Raw genomic sequence first — 18010 nt, forward strand, 5'->3', positions numbered from 1 at the left:
TTCGAAACATGCATCCACATACACACGCATTGGTAGGCATCGTAAAGGACTATTCCAATATCACATCAGATTTGCAGCAACACAAATGAATTTGAAGGGTCGCACGCATGTACAAATACATATATTTTGCTCTTTTTTGAAATATTTGGATAATTAATTGTTACTTTTGGTATTTTCAAAAACAAATAACAAATAATTATATTTTGTTTTTGTTATTAAATGTCATTCATTTTTTGTTTTGCTTTGTATTTGACACGGTAACGTACAGATTTACAGAGTTGCATCTACACACATTTTTGAGATGCGACTACCTTTAATCATTTTACCATGATTTCTGTGAACTATTTGTGCAAAATTTCGACAAAATCATTGACATTTCCGCCATTTTCATTTCCAAATTAATGGTGGTGACAAATTAACGATAATATCGAAAGCAATCGATTTTTTAAACTATTATATCGAAAATATCTAATGTTAGGAATATCGATGGTTTGCCAGCTCTATGAGAGAGGGTATTGAGAGGCAAAGGGTTACCATATGCCTCACCCCTCTCTCCTGTAAAATGACAATTGCCGCAAGGAAAATTGCCTAATGTATAAATGTCCCGGGCCACACTACAGTAATTTCACTGAAATTTTGATGTGAAATTATGCTTCTCTAGATCGACTTCCATAGTAGAGTAAAATCATAAAATTGCTGTAGTGGGGAATTCGATTTAAGAACACCTAATTTCATGAAATTTTTTAATGAAATTCATGCTAGTGTGGACCGGGACAATATAAAGCCCTTGAAGTTTCGTGTCGTCCGTCGTCGTCGATTTACGTTGGGCGTTGGTAAGAGCCCGTTTCCACGGTACGTCGTTGGTTCTCTATTCGTTGTTCGACCATCAAATACGAATAAATCACTTGATTCCCAATACAAAATTCAATTCTGAGAACAAACGACGAATTTTCTACGTTGTTCAGGTAGAAATACATTTTAAGCTCTTAAAGTTTCAAGTAGAAATACATACATACAAAATTTAAAAATGTAGGGCTTTTTTAGAAAAACTTCAAATTATGAATGAAAAGTAAAGGGTTTAATGCCAAGTTTACACTTGCGCTCTAAAATCCACTGGATTTCACGAAATCCTGAAATACTTCCCGGTGTTTACACTTTTTTTTTGATTTCAAAATATCACAATGATCAAGGTAGATGTATATGCGGAGCTGATTGAACATGAATTTTCAAAACAAGTTGTTGTAAATTTAATTAGTCATCAAAAATATATGGCAATATAGAACTTTACATCTTTATTTCGAAAATTATCGTAAAATTATCTATATATCGTATTAATTGTGTATAGTACTAACGAATGAAAAAATAAAAAATGATTTTATCGTTGAGACATCATAATAATAAATTTTGATAGATAAAAGTTGTGTTCAGAACCTGCAGCAGTTTTCCCGTTTAGTGCTAAAAATGCGTTCCCGTACTCTGAAGTCTAGCAAGACTTGCAATTCTCTTTAAACAAAAATAGCGCCGAATAACACCCTATTCTCCTGTTTTCTGCCATACAATTTTGGCCTAGTAGAAACCAGCAGCATGTTCGTTGGCATCTAAATACGATTGCTGATACGTTGATTTGCTGCAGTTTTTGCAATTTCCGTAATTTTTTCGTTCCCATATTTTTTAAGAAATTTGTTGGGGAAGCAATTTTTGACAATTCGCTCTTTTTTCTAACATTACCACTAAAAAAGTACGAGAACACAATGAAAAATAGCATTGTAACAAAGTAATTTAATATTTTTTCACATTGTTTACAAATTTTTATACTAAACTTTTTTGTTGCAGCAATTAACCATCTACCTTGTTTATTATGTGTGTTCGTTTACTCAAAATTTGTACGAATTTTTACTGGATGTTGTTCGTTTACTCTACAATACTATGCAAAAGACCTTAGTCGTTTACAAGAAGTTACTGGACTTGTACAAATTTGTACAAATTATTGAGTAAACGAACACACCTATTGTGATACGTGAAAAGTGTTGCAACTTTTGGTACTTTCTCAGACAAAGGCAGGGTTGTATATCATGTGTACTGTGATTTCGATGTTGATTTCGCTGAAATCACGAAATGAGATGATTTCATTTTTGTATGCGAAATCATGATAATTTTTGCTTGATTCCGCGCGAAATCACGAAACGCCTTCGAAATCACGAAAAGACGCCGAATGTAAACCAAACATAACGATTAGTATACATTTAAATCATTGCAAATTTTTTTTAATTTCAGTTACTTTTTTGCCCATTGTTTCAAATTCGCGTACAAATCTAGAAACAAAAGTCAAATACCTGCCTGAAAGTCTGCATGGTAAAACAAATATAAGGTAAAGTAAATACAACTCAACAACAACCACATAGAAATTTGTTTTTGTTTGTAATGTTAGCGTCAATGGTACATGTAAACAAAACAAGTTACCTTTTATTGTTCTACCATGGAAATGCTTGGTTTACATTTACGAAATCCACTCGATTTCAACTGTCAAATCCATAGGTTAAGCGTCAAATGAAATCCAGATGAGACAAAATGCTGGCAAGTAATTTTTCTCTATTCTTTTACCAGAAATTACACAAAACTTTACTCAAACGTTGGATGTGTTTTCAGCTTATGTTACACGTACGTGTTATAGTAATGCTATGTTTACATTTACGAAATCCACTCGATTTCATCTGAAATCCACATAATTTCATGCAATTTTTTCAATAAAATCAATCTAGTGTGGACCGGGACTTATGCCAAGTTTATACTTGCGCTCTAAAATCCACTGGATTTCACGAAATCCTGAAATACACCCCGGTGTTTACACTTATTTTTTTGTTGATTTCAAACATATCACACTAATCAAGGTAGATGCATAGGCGCAGCTGATCGAACATGAATTTTCAAAACAAGTTGTTGTAAATTGAATTAGTCATCAAAAATATACGACGATATAGAACTTTACAACTTTATTTCGAAAATTATCGTAAACTTATCTATATATCGTATTAATTGTGTATAGCACTAACAAATGAAAATATAAAAAATGATTTTATCGTTGAGACATCATAATAAAAAATTTTGATAGATAAAAGTTGTGTTCAGAACTTGCAAAATATTACTACTTGCAGCAGTTTTCCCGTTTAGTGCTAAAAATGCGTTACCTTACTAAGAAATCTAGCAAAACTTGCACTACTCTTTAAACCATGGTAGAACTAGAAAAGGTAGCAGCAATACCCAGCTGACTGAACTGGGTTGTAGTGTTAGTGTCAAATTCCATTCGACATTTTATGTATTTATTTCTATGTTCGATGTATATTAGGGATATATATATTTCAAGAACAAATTTATTCATCAGAAAAAAAAACTATTTCTCATAAAGACGGCTTCATATCATTGACATGTAACCTCCTCCAGGTCCGAACGACATGCCGCACACTAAAACACCGCTTATAGAGGCGGTACAATATTTGTTAATATGTGTGGTATTTTGTTAAACTTGAAAAGAATAAAGCCCTAATAAACATGTGCTTTTTTGTTTTCAAAAGCAAATGATTGAAACATCTTCTCTTTTTTCAATGAATTACCAGCGACCCGAAACATTTTTGCAAGTATTCTACTTTCTGCGAGATATTATGCATTTAGTGGAATGATATGTCCCAATTTACATTAGGAGAGTTTACTTGCGGCAATTGTCAGTTTGTGGGTGAGAGAGGGTGTTGAGAGGCAAAGGGTTACCATATACCTCACCTCTCTCTCCATCAAACTGACAATTGCCGCAAGTAAACTCGCCTAATGTAAATTGGGACTATGGAAACATTCAAATTGAAAATCTAACGAGTTTTCATTCATGTTTTCCAAAATATTCAATCAAATGTGAAAAATTATTAGTTTTTTAAATTCCAATAATTTATAGACATTTCCTTGTTTTGTTTACATTTACGTTGACACTAACGTTTACAAACAAAAACAAATTCCTTTGTGGTTGTTGTTCGAGTTGTATTTGTTGTAGTATTAACTTTACCTTGTATTTGTTCTACCATGTCTTTAAACCAAAAACAGCGCCTGTTTTCTGCCATACAATTTTGGCATAGTAGAAACTAGCAACATGTTCATTATCTTCTAAATACGATAGTTGATACGTTGATTTTGACATTTTTACTGGAGTTTTTGCAATTTCCGCCATTTTCCCGTTCCAGTATTTTTTTTAGAAATTTGTATGGGGAAGCAATTTTTGACAATTCGCTCTTTTTTCCAACATTTCCATTAAAAAGGTACGGGACACAATGAAAAATTGCATTGTAACAAAGTAATTTAATATTTTTTCACATTGTTTACAAATTTTGATACTAAAATTTTTTTGTTTCGGCAATTGACCATCTACCTTGTTTATTGTGATACGTGAAAAGTGTTGCAACTTTTGGTACTTTTTCAGTCACAAACAGGGTCGTATATCATGTGTACTGTGATTTCGATGTTGGTTTCACTGAAATCACGAAATGAGATGATTTCATTTCATCAAATGGTCAGAGAGAACGGATAAAGAATAGAAACCTAAGCACAAAAAAGCGTATTATATTCACTAAAACCTCATAGAAGCTAGAAAAAGATTATACATATATAAACTTTTAGTAAGGTTTTTCTTTTATCTTAATATAAATTAAACTTCATTTGGTTATAATAAAATATTTTGAGAAAAAACAAAATTGGTTTATTGTTCCGTTTAATTTACATATACGCATACATATGCATGATCCCAACACGTCCCCGAAGGGATGGTCCATCACCACTTATAGGGAAGTTTATCATGGCTGAAATACTCAGGAAATGCATGGGAACTCAACTGAAGAAATTTGGCACCGCACAAAATTTTGATGTTCTGCAGACCTTCTGAATGCATGACGGACGTGTTACCACGGTGTCTCGCTTGAATTTGTACCAACCATCCTGTGACCATCTTTCATAACTCGGATTCCAAGCCATAACGCACACTGCAGGACCTTGTGGACTAAATTGGATCTGTTGTTTTTTAATGTTCTGCAATTTCGACCTACCAACAAAATACAGATTTAAGTGATTTCAACTTCGAAACATGCATCCACATACACACGCATTGGTAGGCATCGTAAAGGACTATTCCAATATCACATCAGATTTGCAGCAACACAAATGAATTTGAAGGGTCGCACGCATGTACAAATACATATATTTTGCTCTTTTTTGAAATATTTGGATAATTAATTGTTACTTTTGGTATTTTCAAAAACAAATAACAAATAATTATATTTTGTTTTTGTTATTAAATGTCATTCATTTTTTGTTTTGCTTTGTATTTGACACGGTAACGTACAGATTTACAGAGTTGCATCTACACACATTTTTGAGATGCGACTACCTTTAATCATTTTACCATGATTTCTGTGAACTATTTGTGCAAAATTTCGACAAAATCATTGACATTTCCGCCATTTTCATTTCCAAATTAATGGTGGTGACAAATTAACGATAATATCGAAAGCAATCGATTTTTTAAACTATTATATCGAAAATATCTAATGTTAGGAATATCGATGGTTTGCCAGCTCTATGAGAGAGGGTATTGAGAGGCAAAGGGTTACCATATGCCTCACCCCTCTCTCCTGTAAAATGACAATTGCCGCAAGGAAAATTGCCTAATGTATAAATGTCCCGGGCCACACTACAGTAATTTCACTGAAATTTTGATGTGAAATTATGCTTCTCTAGATCGACTTCCATAGTAGAGTAAAATCATAAAATTGCTGTAGTGGGGAATTCGATTTAAGAACACCTAATTTCATGAAATTTTTTAATGAAATTCATGCTAGTGTGGACCGGGACAATATAAAGCCCTTGAAGTTTCGTGTCGTCCGTCGTCGTCGATTTACGTTGGGCGTTGGTAAGAGCCCGTTTCCACGGTACGTCGTTGGTTCTCTATTCGTTGTTCGACCATCAAATACGAATAAATCACTTGATTCCCAATACAAAATTCAATTCTGAGAACAAACGACGAATTTTCTACGTTGTTCAGGTAGAAATACATTTTAAGCTCTTAAAGTTTCAAGTAGAAATACATACATACAAAATTTAAAAATGTAGGGCTTTTTTAGAAAAACTTCAAATTATGAATGAAAAGTAAAGGGTTTAATGCCAAGTTTACACTTGCGCTCTAAAATCCACTGGATTTCACGAAATCCTGAAATACTTCCCGGTGTTTACACTTTTTTTTTGATTTCAAAATATCACAATGATCAAGGTAGATGTATATGCGGAGCTGATTGAACATGAATTTTCAAAACAAGTTGTTGTAAATTTAATTAGTCATCAAAAATATATGGCAATATAGAACTTTACATCTTTATTTCGAAAATTATCGTAAAATTATCTATATATCGTATTAATTGTGTATAGTACTAACGAATGAAAAAATAAAAAATGATTTTATCGTTGAGACATCATAATAATAAATTTTGATAGATAAAAGTTGTGTTCAGAACCTGCAGCAGTTTTCCCGTTTAGTGCTAAAAATGCGTTCCCGTACTCTGAAGTCTAGCAAGACTTGCAATTCTCTTTAAACAAAAATAGCGCCGAATAACACCCTATTCTCCTGTTTTCTGCCATACAATTTTGGCCTAGTAGAAACCAGCAGCATGTTCGTTGGCATCTAAATACGATTGCTGATACGTTGATTTGCTGCAGTTTTTGCAATTTCCGTAATTTTTTCGTTCCCATATTTTTTAAGAAATTTGTTGGGGAAGCAATTTTTGACAATTCGCTCTTTTTTCTAACATTACCACTAAAAAAGTACGAGAACACAATGAAAAATAGCATTGTAACAAAGTAATTTAATATTTTTTCACATTGTTTACAAATTTTTATACTAAACTTTTTTGTTGCAGCAATTAACCATCTACCTTGTTTATTATGTGTGTTCGTTTACTCAAAATTTGTACGAATTTTTACTGGATGTTGTTCGTTTACTCTACAATACTATGCAAAAGACCTTAGTCGTTTACAAGAAGTTACTGGACTTGTACAAATTTGTACAAATTATTGAGTAAACGAACACACCTATTGTGATACGTGAAAAGTGTTGCAACTTTTGGTACTTTCTCAGACAAAGGCAGGGTTGTATATCATGTGTACTGTGATTTCGATGTTGATTTCGCTGAAATCACGAAATGAGATGATTTCATTTTTGTATGCGAAATCATGATAATTTTTGCTTGATTCCGCGCGAAATCACGAAACGCCTTCGAAATCACGAAAAGACGCCGAATGTAAACCAAACATAACGATTAGTATACATTTAAATCATTGCAAATTTTTTTTAATTTCAGTTACTTTTTTGCCCATTGTTTCAAATTCGCGTACAAATCTAGAAACAAAAGTCAAATACCTGCCTGAAAGTCTGCATGGTAAAACAAATATAAGGTAAAGTAAATACAACTCAACAACAACCACATAGAAATTTGTTTTTGTTTGTAATGTTAGCGTCAATGGTACATGTAAACAAAACAAGTTACCTTTTATTGTTCTACCATGGAAATGCTTGGTTTACATTTACGAAATCCACTCGATTTCAACTGTCAAATCCATAGGTTAAGCGTCAAATGAAATCCAGATGAGACAAAATGCTGCCAAGTAATTTTTCTCTATTCTTTTACCAGAAATTACACAAAACTTTACTCAAACGTTGGATGTGTTTTCAGCTTATGTTACACGTACGTGTTATAGTAATGCTATGTTTACATTTACGAAATCCACTCGATTTCATCTGAAATCCACATAATTTCATGCAATTTTTTCAATAAAATCAATCTAGTGTGGACCGGGACTTATGCCAAGTTTATACTTGCGCTCTAAAATCCACTGGATTTCACGAAATCCTGAAATACACCCCGGTGTTTACACTTATTTTTTTGTTGATTTCAAACATATCACACTAATCAAGGTAGATGCATAGGCGCAGCTGATCGAACATGAATTTTCAAAACAAGTTGTTGTAAATTGAATTAGTCATCAAAAATATACGACGATATAGAACTTTACAACTTTATTTCGAAAATTATCGTAAACTTATCTATATATCGTATTAATTGTGTATAGCACTAACAAATGAAAATATAAAAAATGATTTTATCGTTGAGACATCATAATAAAAAATTTTGATAGATAAAAGTTGTGTTCAGAACTTGCAAAATATTACTACTTGCAGCAGTTTTCCCGTTTAGTGCTAAAAATGCGTTACCTTACTAAGAAATCTAGCAAAACTTGCACTACTCTTTAAACCAAAAACAGCGCCTGTTTTCTGCCATACAATTTTGGCATAGTAGAAACTAGCAACATGTTCATTATCTTCTAAATACGATAGTTGATACGTTGATTTTGACATTTTTACTGGAGTTTTTGCAATTTCCGCCATTTTCCCGTTCCAGTATTTTTTTTAGAAATTTGTATGGGGAAGCAATTTTTGACAATTCGCTCTTTTTTCCAACATTTCCATTAAAAAAGTACGGGACACAATGAAAAATTGCATTGTAACAAAGTAATTTAATATTTTTTCACATTGTTTACAAATTTTGATACTAAAATTTTTTTGTTTCGGCAATTGACCATCTACCTTGTTTATTGTGATACGTGAAAAGTGTTGCAACTTTTGGTACTTTTTCAGTCACAAACAGGGTCGTATATCATGTAACTGTGATTTCGATGTTGATTTCACTGAAATCACGAAATGAGATGATTTCATTTCATCAAATGGTCAGAGAGAACGGATAAAGAATAGAAACCTAAGCACAAAAAAGCGTATTATATTCACTAAAACCTCATAGAAGCTAGAAAAAGATTATACATATATAAACTTTTAGTAAGGTTTTTCTTTTATCTTAATATAAATTAAACTTCATTTGGTTATAATAAAATATTTTGAGAAAAAACAAAATTGGTTTATTGTTCCGTTTAATTTACATATACGCATACATATGCATGATCCCAACACGTCCCCGAAGGGATGGTCCATCACCACTTATAGGGAAGTTTATCATGGCTGAAATACTCAGGAAATGCATGGGAACTCAACTGAAGAAATTTGGCACCGCACAAAATTTTGATGTTCTGCAGACCTTCTGAATGCATGACGGACGTGTTACCACGGTGTCTCGCTTGAATTTGTACCAACCATCCTGTGACCATCTTTCATAACTCGGATTCCAAGCCATAACGCACACTGCAGGACCTTGTGGACTAAATTGGATCTGTTGTTTTTTAATGTTCTGCAATTTCGACCTACCAACAAAATACAGATTTAAGTGATTTCAACTTCGAAACATGCATCCACATACACACGCATTGGTAGGCATCGTAAAGGACTATTCCAATATCACATCAGATTTGCAGCAACACAAATGAATTTGAAGGGTCGCACGCATGTACAAATACATATATTTTGCTCTTTTTTGAAATATTTGGATAATTAATTGTTACTTTTGGTATTTTCAAAAACAAATAACAAATAATTATATTTTGTTTTTGTTATTAAATGTCATTCATTTTTTGTTTTGCTTTGTATTTGACACGGTAACGTACAGATTTACAGAGTTGCATCTACACACATTTTTGAGATGCGACTACCTTTAATCATTTTACCATGATTTCTGTGAACTATTTGTGCAAAATTTCGACAAAATCATTGACATTTCCGCCATTTTCATTTCCAAATTAATGGTGGTGACAAATTAACGATAATATCGAAAGCAATCGATTTTTTAAACTATTATATCGAAAATATCTAATGTTAGGAATATCGATGGTTTGCCAGCTCTATGAGAGAGGGTGTTGAGAGGCAAAGGGTTACCATATGCCTCACCCCTCTCTCCTGTAAAATGACAATTGCCGCAAGGAAAATTGCCTAATGTATAAATGTCCCGGGCCACACTACAGTAATTTCACTGAAATTTTGATGTGAAATTATGCTTCTCTAGATCGACTTCCATAGTAGAGTAAAATCATAAAATTGCTGTAGTGGGGAATTCGATTTAAGAACACCTAATTTCATGAAATTTTTTAATGAAATTCATGCTAGTGTGGACCGGGACAATATAAAGCCCTTGAAGTTTCGTGTCGTCCGTCGTCGTCGATTTACGTTGGGCGTTGGTAAGAGCCCGTTTCCACGGTACGTCGTTGGTTCTCTATTCGTTGTTCGACCATCAAATACGAATAAATCACTTGATTCCCAATACAAAATTCAATTCTGAGAACAAACGACGAATTTTCTACGTTGTTCAGGTAGAAATACATTTTAAGCTCTTAAAGTTTCAAGTAGAAATACATACATACAAAATTTAAAAATGTAGGGCTTTTTTAGAAAAACTTCAAATTATGAATGAAAAGTAAAGGGTTTAATGCCAAGTTTACACTTGCGCTCTAAAATCCACTGGATTTCACGAAATCCTGAAATACTTCCCGGTGTTTACACTTTTTTTTTGATTTCAAAATATCACAATGATCAAGGTAGATGTATATGCGGAGCTGATTGAACATGAATTTTCAAAACAAGTTGTTGTAAATTTAATTAGTCATCAAAAATATATGGCAATATAGAACTTTACATCTTTATTTCGAAAATTATCGTAAAATTATCTATATATCGTATTAATTGTGTATAGTACTAACGAATGAAAAAATAAAAAATGATTTTATCGTTGAGACATCATAATAATAAATTTTGATAGATAAAAGTTGTGTTCAGAACCTGCAGCAGTTTTCCCGTTTAGTGCTAAAAATGCGTTCCCGTACTCTGAAGTCTAGCAAGACTTGCAATTCTCTTTAAACAAAAATAGCGCCGAATAACACCCTATTCTCCTGTTTTCTGCCATACAATTTTGGCCTAGTAGAAACCAGCAGCATGTTCGTTGGCATCTAAATACGATTGCTGATACGTTGATTTGCTGCAGTTTTTGCAATTTCCGTAATTTTTTCGTTCCCATATTTTTTAAGAAATTTGTTGGGGAAGCTCTTTTTTCTAACATTACCACTAAAAAAGTACGAGAACACAATGAAAAATAGCATTGTAACAAAGTAATTTAATATTTTTTCACATTGTTTACAAATTTTTATACTAAACTTTTTTGTTGCAGCAATTAACCATCTACCTTGTTTATTATGTGTGTTCGTTTACTCAAAATTTGTACGAATTTTTACTGGATGTTGTTCGTTTACTCTACAATACTATGCAAAAGACCTTAAGGCCTGCGTACATAAGCTGCTCTGCCTGATTGCCTTGCTTTCCTGCTTCATTTTTGACATAATAAAAATAAAAGAATAAAGAAGGCCGAGGAAATTTTGAACTGGGTTGCCCTTTTCTTTTTTATTCTTTTATCAGAAGTAAGCAAGGTAAGCAGGCAAGGCAGCTTATGTACGCAGGCCTTTAGTCGTTTACAAGAAGTTACTGGACTTGTACAAATTTGTACAAATTATTGAGTAAACGAACACACCTATTGTGATACGTGAAAAGTGTTGCAACTTTTGGTACTTTCTCAGACAAAGGCAGGGTTGTATATCATGTGTACTGTGATTTCGATGTTGATTTCGCTGAAATCACGAAATGAGATGATTTCATTTTTGTATGCGAAATCATGATAATTTTTGCTTGATTCCGCGCGAAATCACGAAACGCCTTCGAAATCACGAAAAGACGCCGAATGTAAACCAAACATAACGATTAGTATACATTTAAATCATTGCAAATTTTTTTAATTTCAGTTACTTTTTTGCCCATTGTTTCAAATTCGCGTACAAATCTAGAAACAAAAGTCAAATACCTGCCTGAAAGTCTGCATGGTAAAACAAATATAAGGTAAAGTAAATACAACTCAACAACAACCACATAGAAATTTGTTTTTGTTTGTAATGTTAGCGTCAATGGTACATGTAAACAAAACAAGTTACCTTTTATTGTTCTACCATGGAAATGCTTGGTTTACATTTACGAAATCCACTCGATTTCAACTGTCAAATCCATAGGTTAAGCGTCAAATGAAATCCAGATGAGACAAAATGCTGCCAAGTAATTTTTCTCTATTCTTTTACCAGAAATTACACAAAACTTTACTCAAACGTTGGATGTGTTTTCAGCTTATGTTACACGTACGTGTTATAGTAATGCTATGTTTACATTTACGAAATCCACTCGATTTCATCTGAAATCCACATAATTTCATGCAATTTTTTCAATAAAATCAATCTAGTGTGGACCGGGACTTATGCCAAGTTTATACTTGCGCTCTAAAATCCACTGGATTTCACGAAATCCTGAAATACACACACGGTGTTTACACTTATTTTTTTGTTGATTTCAAACATATCACACTAATCAAGGTAGATGCATAGGCGCAGCTGATCGAACATGAATTTTCAAAACAAGTTGTTGTAAATTGAATTAGTCATCAAAAATATACGACGATATAGAACTTTACAACTTTATTTCGAAAATTATCGTAAACTTATCTATATATCGTATTAATTGTGTATAGCACTAACAAATGAAAATATAAAAAATGATTTTATCGTTGAGACATCATAATAAAAAATTTTGATAGATAAAAGTTGTGTTCAGAACTTGCAAAATATTACTACTTGCTGCAGTTTTCCCGTTTAGTGCTAAAAATGCGTTACCTTACTAAGAAATCTAGCAAAACTTGCACTACTCTTTAAACCAAAAACAGCGCCTGTTTTCTGCCATACAATTTTGGCATAGTAGAAACTAGCAACATGTTCATTATCTTCTAAATACGATAGTTGATACGTTGATTTTGACATTTTTACTGGAGTTTTTGCAATTTCCGCCATTTTCCCGTTCCAGTATTTTTTTTAGAAATTTGTATGGGGAAGCAATTTTTGACAATTCGCTCTTTTTTCCAACATTTCCATTAAAAAAGTACGGGACACAATGAAAAATTGCATTGTAACAAAGTAATTTAATATTTTTTCACATTGTTTACAAATTTTGATACTAAAATTTTTTTGTTTCGGCAATTGACCATCTACCTTGTTTATTGTGATACGTGAAAAGTGTTGCAACTTTTGGTACTTTTTCAGTCAAAAACAGGGTCGTATATCATGTGTACTGTGATTTCGATGTTGATTTCACTGAAATCACGAAATGAGATGATTTCATTTTTGTATGCGAAATCATGATAAATTTTGCTTGATTTTGCGCGAAATCACGAAACGCCTTCGAAATCACGAAAAGACGCCGAATGTAAACCAAACATTATCGAATAACATTTTGCAAAAATGTCAGCTGCAACTCTTTTTTATTTTCGACATATCACTGGCATTGTATCGAATTTTTTGAACTGTCACTGGCATGTGCAAACGCTGGTTTATAAACGATCTAATTTTCCATCGTCACTTTTAGCTAAGTCCCGGTCCACACTAGATTGAATTTCATTAAAAACTTTCATGAAATTAGGTGTTCTTAGGTCGAATTCTCCACTACAGCAATTTCATGATTTTACTCTACTATGGAACTCGATCTAGAGACGCATAATTTCATGTCAAAATTTCAGTGAAATTACTCTAGTGTGGTCCGGGACTAATGACATGTTACGATCAAGGCATATTTATAGAAGGTAGAAGTGACAATCAGCTGTATTTTTACTTTTTTTGTAAATTTGGTTTTCAAAATGTAATAGGGTCTACTCATGAAATTTGAAACTTCGAAATTTGCTACCATAAAATACTTCTTTTCATCCTAAACGTGTAATTAAAATTACCTACGACAATTCTGAATGCTTTATATTTACATTTTGATTCAAATTTGTTCTATTTTAGATGATTTTCTAAATGTGTTTATGTTTTTCCTGAGAAAATAGGTGTGTACTATAACTTCGCAAGTAAAAAGTACTTGCAAGCACTCAGTTATCAGTAACGTCTCCCCACAAATTTTACTCTCTTGAAGCAAAAAAAATTGCAGATCGTTATCGAACAGCAATTTGCAAAAACTTGCAAGAAGTCAGCTGATTTGATAAACAAGAAGTTGGCGGAAAAGATTAAATTTAACGGCTTATCTTTCCTTTACCCATTCACCTCAGAAAATTATGAATAAATTACCACAGATAGTGCTTTTTATCCCGATTCCAACCATGTATTGCTTTTGTTGCGGAAATGTTACTTCCCGAGATATGGGCCTCCAAAGTTCCACAAAGACCCTTGTATATAATGTTGGCAAACCACTGCAGAACATTATGAAAAAATTACCACAGATAGTGCTTTTTATCCCGTTTCGAACCATGTATTCCTTTTGTTGCGGAAATGTATACTTCCCGAGATATAGACCTCCAAAAATATCTAATTTAAAAGAAAATTTTGTTCCCATTCCCGAGATTTGCACCTGTTCATAGGAGAAGTCTTAAATCCCGGCCGAAGGCCGGCTATTTAGAGAAGAATAGGTTAGGGCCTTTGCGGATTTTTTTTTTCACGCACATATCTCGGGAAGTATACATTTCCGCAACAAAAGCAATACATGGTTGGAATCGGGATAAAAATCACTATCTGTGGTAATTTTTTCATAATTTTCTGCGTTGGGTCGGTAAAGGAAAGGAGTTCCGATTTAACAATTGAAGGTGTCAACCATTTTTTTATTTTCCATATAAAATTCTTCTTCGATCCATGGTATAAGTAAAGAGGTAGATTTAAATGAAAAAATCTATAGAACCCTAGTTTTTCCTGAGTTCCTAAAACTTCAAAATTAAAGCAACAAGTGGGTTTGTTTACAATACATTTTTTGAGCATTTTATAAAAAACGATAAAAATGAATGAAGTGTTAAGTTTTCTCCACATAATCGAGTTGTGAATATGATAAAATGATTGTTTCAATGAAAATCTGACGAAAATTTTCCATACAAATGGCCTAAAAACAATTTTAAAAATCATTGAATTCGATTGTTTTTAAAATTGTTTGGCATATCATTCAAACACCACACACACATACACATTTTGCGTATTTTGTTTTGAAGTTTTAGGAATACTGGAATGAAAAAATTTAAATTGACATAAAGCTTTGGCTAACCTTTCTTATTAAACCATGCTTCGATCCATAAAATATTGTACACACTTAACAGCTATATTATTTGATTTTGTGTCAACAGATGGGAAAATAATCTTTTCTCTTTCTCTGGCCTTTCCTACATCTTGTTCTTAGTGCGAGAATGCGGATTGGATTATGACAATAGTTTGTGAGATATTGTAGCTTGTGCCTTCAAATATAGTGGCTCTCCTTCCACGTTCTTATTTGATAGTGGTCGAATGACTTGACTTGCGCCAATGATCCGGAACTGAGTTCCATCCGCCTATCGTGTTAAGGCCTCGGTACATAAGAAGCCTGGGTTTCTGGCTGAAAGCATTTCTGCCTCTTATGTGACGAGGCCCTAAGTGTTGCTACAACTATAATTCCCTTTCCAATGCGCAAATATAAAACATACTGGAACGCAGTGCGATGTTTGCCATACATATTTATTGATATCGTTGGGAATACCTGGCCGTCTACATTGTGTTTCTCCTACTCCATGGATGCACTGCTTTTTGCTGAGATTTGATACCTTTAAAATAAAAAAATAGTCACCAAAAACTACAAAATAAGTTATTTTACTTACATTACCATTTTCCATAATTTATTTAATATTTTTTCCCCTTTTTTATATCTATTTATTTTAATAGCCAAACGTTTGTTTATGTTTTAGCCAAGCAGTCCACAACAAAACATTCGAATTTAAATCAGCTGATCAAACTTGCAAATTCTTACAAGAAAAATTTTCCTTGCAAAAACTTGTAGACAAAAGTCTCCAAAAACTCTCCAATGTTCTCTCACAATTGTCTCCAAATTCTCTTTCTTTTACGTTGCAAGTTTGTTATCGAACAGCATTTTGTAAAAGTTTGTGCAAATTTGCACAATCTTTTGGGTTATCGTACAGACCTAATTTTAAGAACGACCCTATTATTCAATATTTTCTATGACATTAAATTTTCAATAACAACATTGTGTTTTTGTAAATTTGTTAGTTGTTGTAATTCATGCATATACCTTATATAAATCTGCCTTGGTTACGATTTTTAATTTGATAGGCTGACGCCGTAACGTTTCTTTGAGCCACTATGTACTCTATCTATTCGTTACTTTTTTTTTTACTCGTTGGTTTTTGACATAAGCAAATTGTCATTGTGGTCTCTTCAAGTTGTGTGAGTGCAAAAACTTCTTCGGTAATACAACAATTTTCTGTGTTTTTATAAATTTTTATATATTTTGAAGAAAAGTTATTTTGAAATCTGCAAAAGCAGTAAACTTAAAGTATTTCATATCAATCTCTTGCACATAAACAGCAATGAATTGCCGTAACATTGAAACAAGTGCAATGATGATAGCGGCAAATGGACAATCCTCTGTCATTTGCAAAATTACATAATTCTCAAATGTGAACAAGAATTTTGCAAGCCTAAATTTGAATGGGATTTATGCAACAAATTAACTGTGTTATATTACATTAGATGAGGTGTGGAGTTCAGAAACTCTACCGTCAGAATATATATTAGAAATTTATTTTCGTATTTATTACATAACCTCACATTACCTTTGACTAAAGAAAATTCCTTCTTCCTTGCAGCCTTTTGAAATTGTAAACAATGGCAGCACGTCGCGTTGCTCAATCCTCCATTAACTGGGCCTCCTTGGCCGAACGTGTTCCCGCAAACCAAAAAGCCAACTTCGCTGCCTTCAAAACCAAGTCGGATGCATATATGCGCGCAGTTTTGGCCAACCCTGAAAATCCCCCAAAGATTGATTGGGCTCACTACAAGAAATTGGTTCCCGTTCCCGGATTGGTTGACTCTTTCCAAAAGCAATATGAAGCTTTGAAGGTCCCATACCCAGCTGACAGCGTCACCTCCCAAATTGAAGCTCAAGCTAAGGAAGCTAAGGCTGAAGTTGATAGCTTCAAGAAGAGCTCCGAACAACGTATTGCCCAGCTCCAAAAGGAAATCGATCATTTGAAATCCTTGTTGCCATTCGATCAAATGACCATGGAAGATTACCGCGATGCATTCCCAGATTTGGCTCTGGATCCAGCCAATCGTCCATCATTCTGGCCCCACAACCCTGAAGAGCAAGTCGGTTATATGTCGAAGGAAATGGAAGCTGCCAGAGCTGCCCATGAACATTAAATACATTGCCGATTTTGGGCGACAAAATTTCAAAGTTTTTTTGGAAGTAGATTTTAAGTTGCATTGTTGCTTTGAAAGTTTGCGAGGGACAATGTTGCCCGAAATTTAAAAAATTCATTGGGTTTTAAATACATGTCTCTCCAAATTAAAAGAAATAAATGAATCGATTAATGAACATGAAATGTAAATGAAAGATAATACGAGAAAAATAACATCATAAATAAATTAATAACAACTCGGAAGAAAATCACAATTGACTGGTGTTGTTTATGAAGTAGTTCCATCTAAAAGTTCTTGTATAGAAAATACCTACGTTTTAATATTTAGTTTTATAGCCACTATAAAATCAAATCGTGCCTCCATCTCAATGTGACCTTAATACTGAAACAGCTTCCATGTATCGACATTTAAGATAGTCAAGATAACAAGAAAAAGAAATCTGTTACAATACTAGTATATACTAGTATTGTTTTCATTTTCGTTTTCATTTTCGTTCGACATAGTGAAACAGGCTGTAAGATCAAGTTCGAAGATGGGCATCAATCCACTGCTTCGGGTACATCACCCACAAAATTGTTGGCACAAGTGCAGTTTCGGGAAACTTGTTGGATCGGCATGGAATATTTAGCTAAAGATTGTGCGCGGTACCTCTTACGACAATACAAGTCCATACTTCCTGATGAAATGTCGTAAAAGCTCAAAATAAACCTGCCAGCACCAACTCAAGCGACTGGTAAGAACAAAAATGTACGAA

The 18010-nt window shown here is 33.3% G+C and overlaps 1 protein-coding gene across 2 annotated transcripts; it reads left to right on the forward strand.

Annotated features, from left to right (window-relative positions):
- The first annotated feature begins 16166 nt into the window (after positions 1-16166).
- Positions 16167-17509, forward strand: ATPsynD (ATP synthase, subunit D). 2 transcript variants are annotated; one of them, XM_073958756.1, is made up of 2 exons: positions 16167-16278; positions 16701-17509. In XM_073958756.1, the coding sequence occupies exon 2, from the start codon at positions 16720-16722 to the stop codon at positions 17254-17256; it is 537 nt and encodes a 178-aa protein (XP_073814857.1). In that variant the 5' UTR covers positions 16167-16278; positions 16701-16719; the 3' UTR covers positions 17257-17509. The 2 variants fall into 2 exon arrangements, with proteins under 2 accessions (XP_073814857.1, XP_073814856.1); XM_073958755.1 differs by having other exon boundaries at positions 16173-16299.
- The last annotated feature ends 501 nt before the right edge of the window (positions 17510-18010 follow it).

The sequence above is a fragment of the Musca autumnalis genome, unplaced genomic scaffold, assembly GCF_047663935.1.
Source record: "Musca autumnalis isolate F117 unplaced genomic scaffold, ASM4766393v1 scaffold_1, whole genome shotgun sequence".
In the NCBI taxonomy this organism is placed as follows: domain Eukaryota; kingdom Metazoa; phylum Arthropoda; class Insecta; order Diptera; family Muscidae; genus Musca; species Musca autumnalis.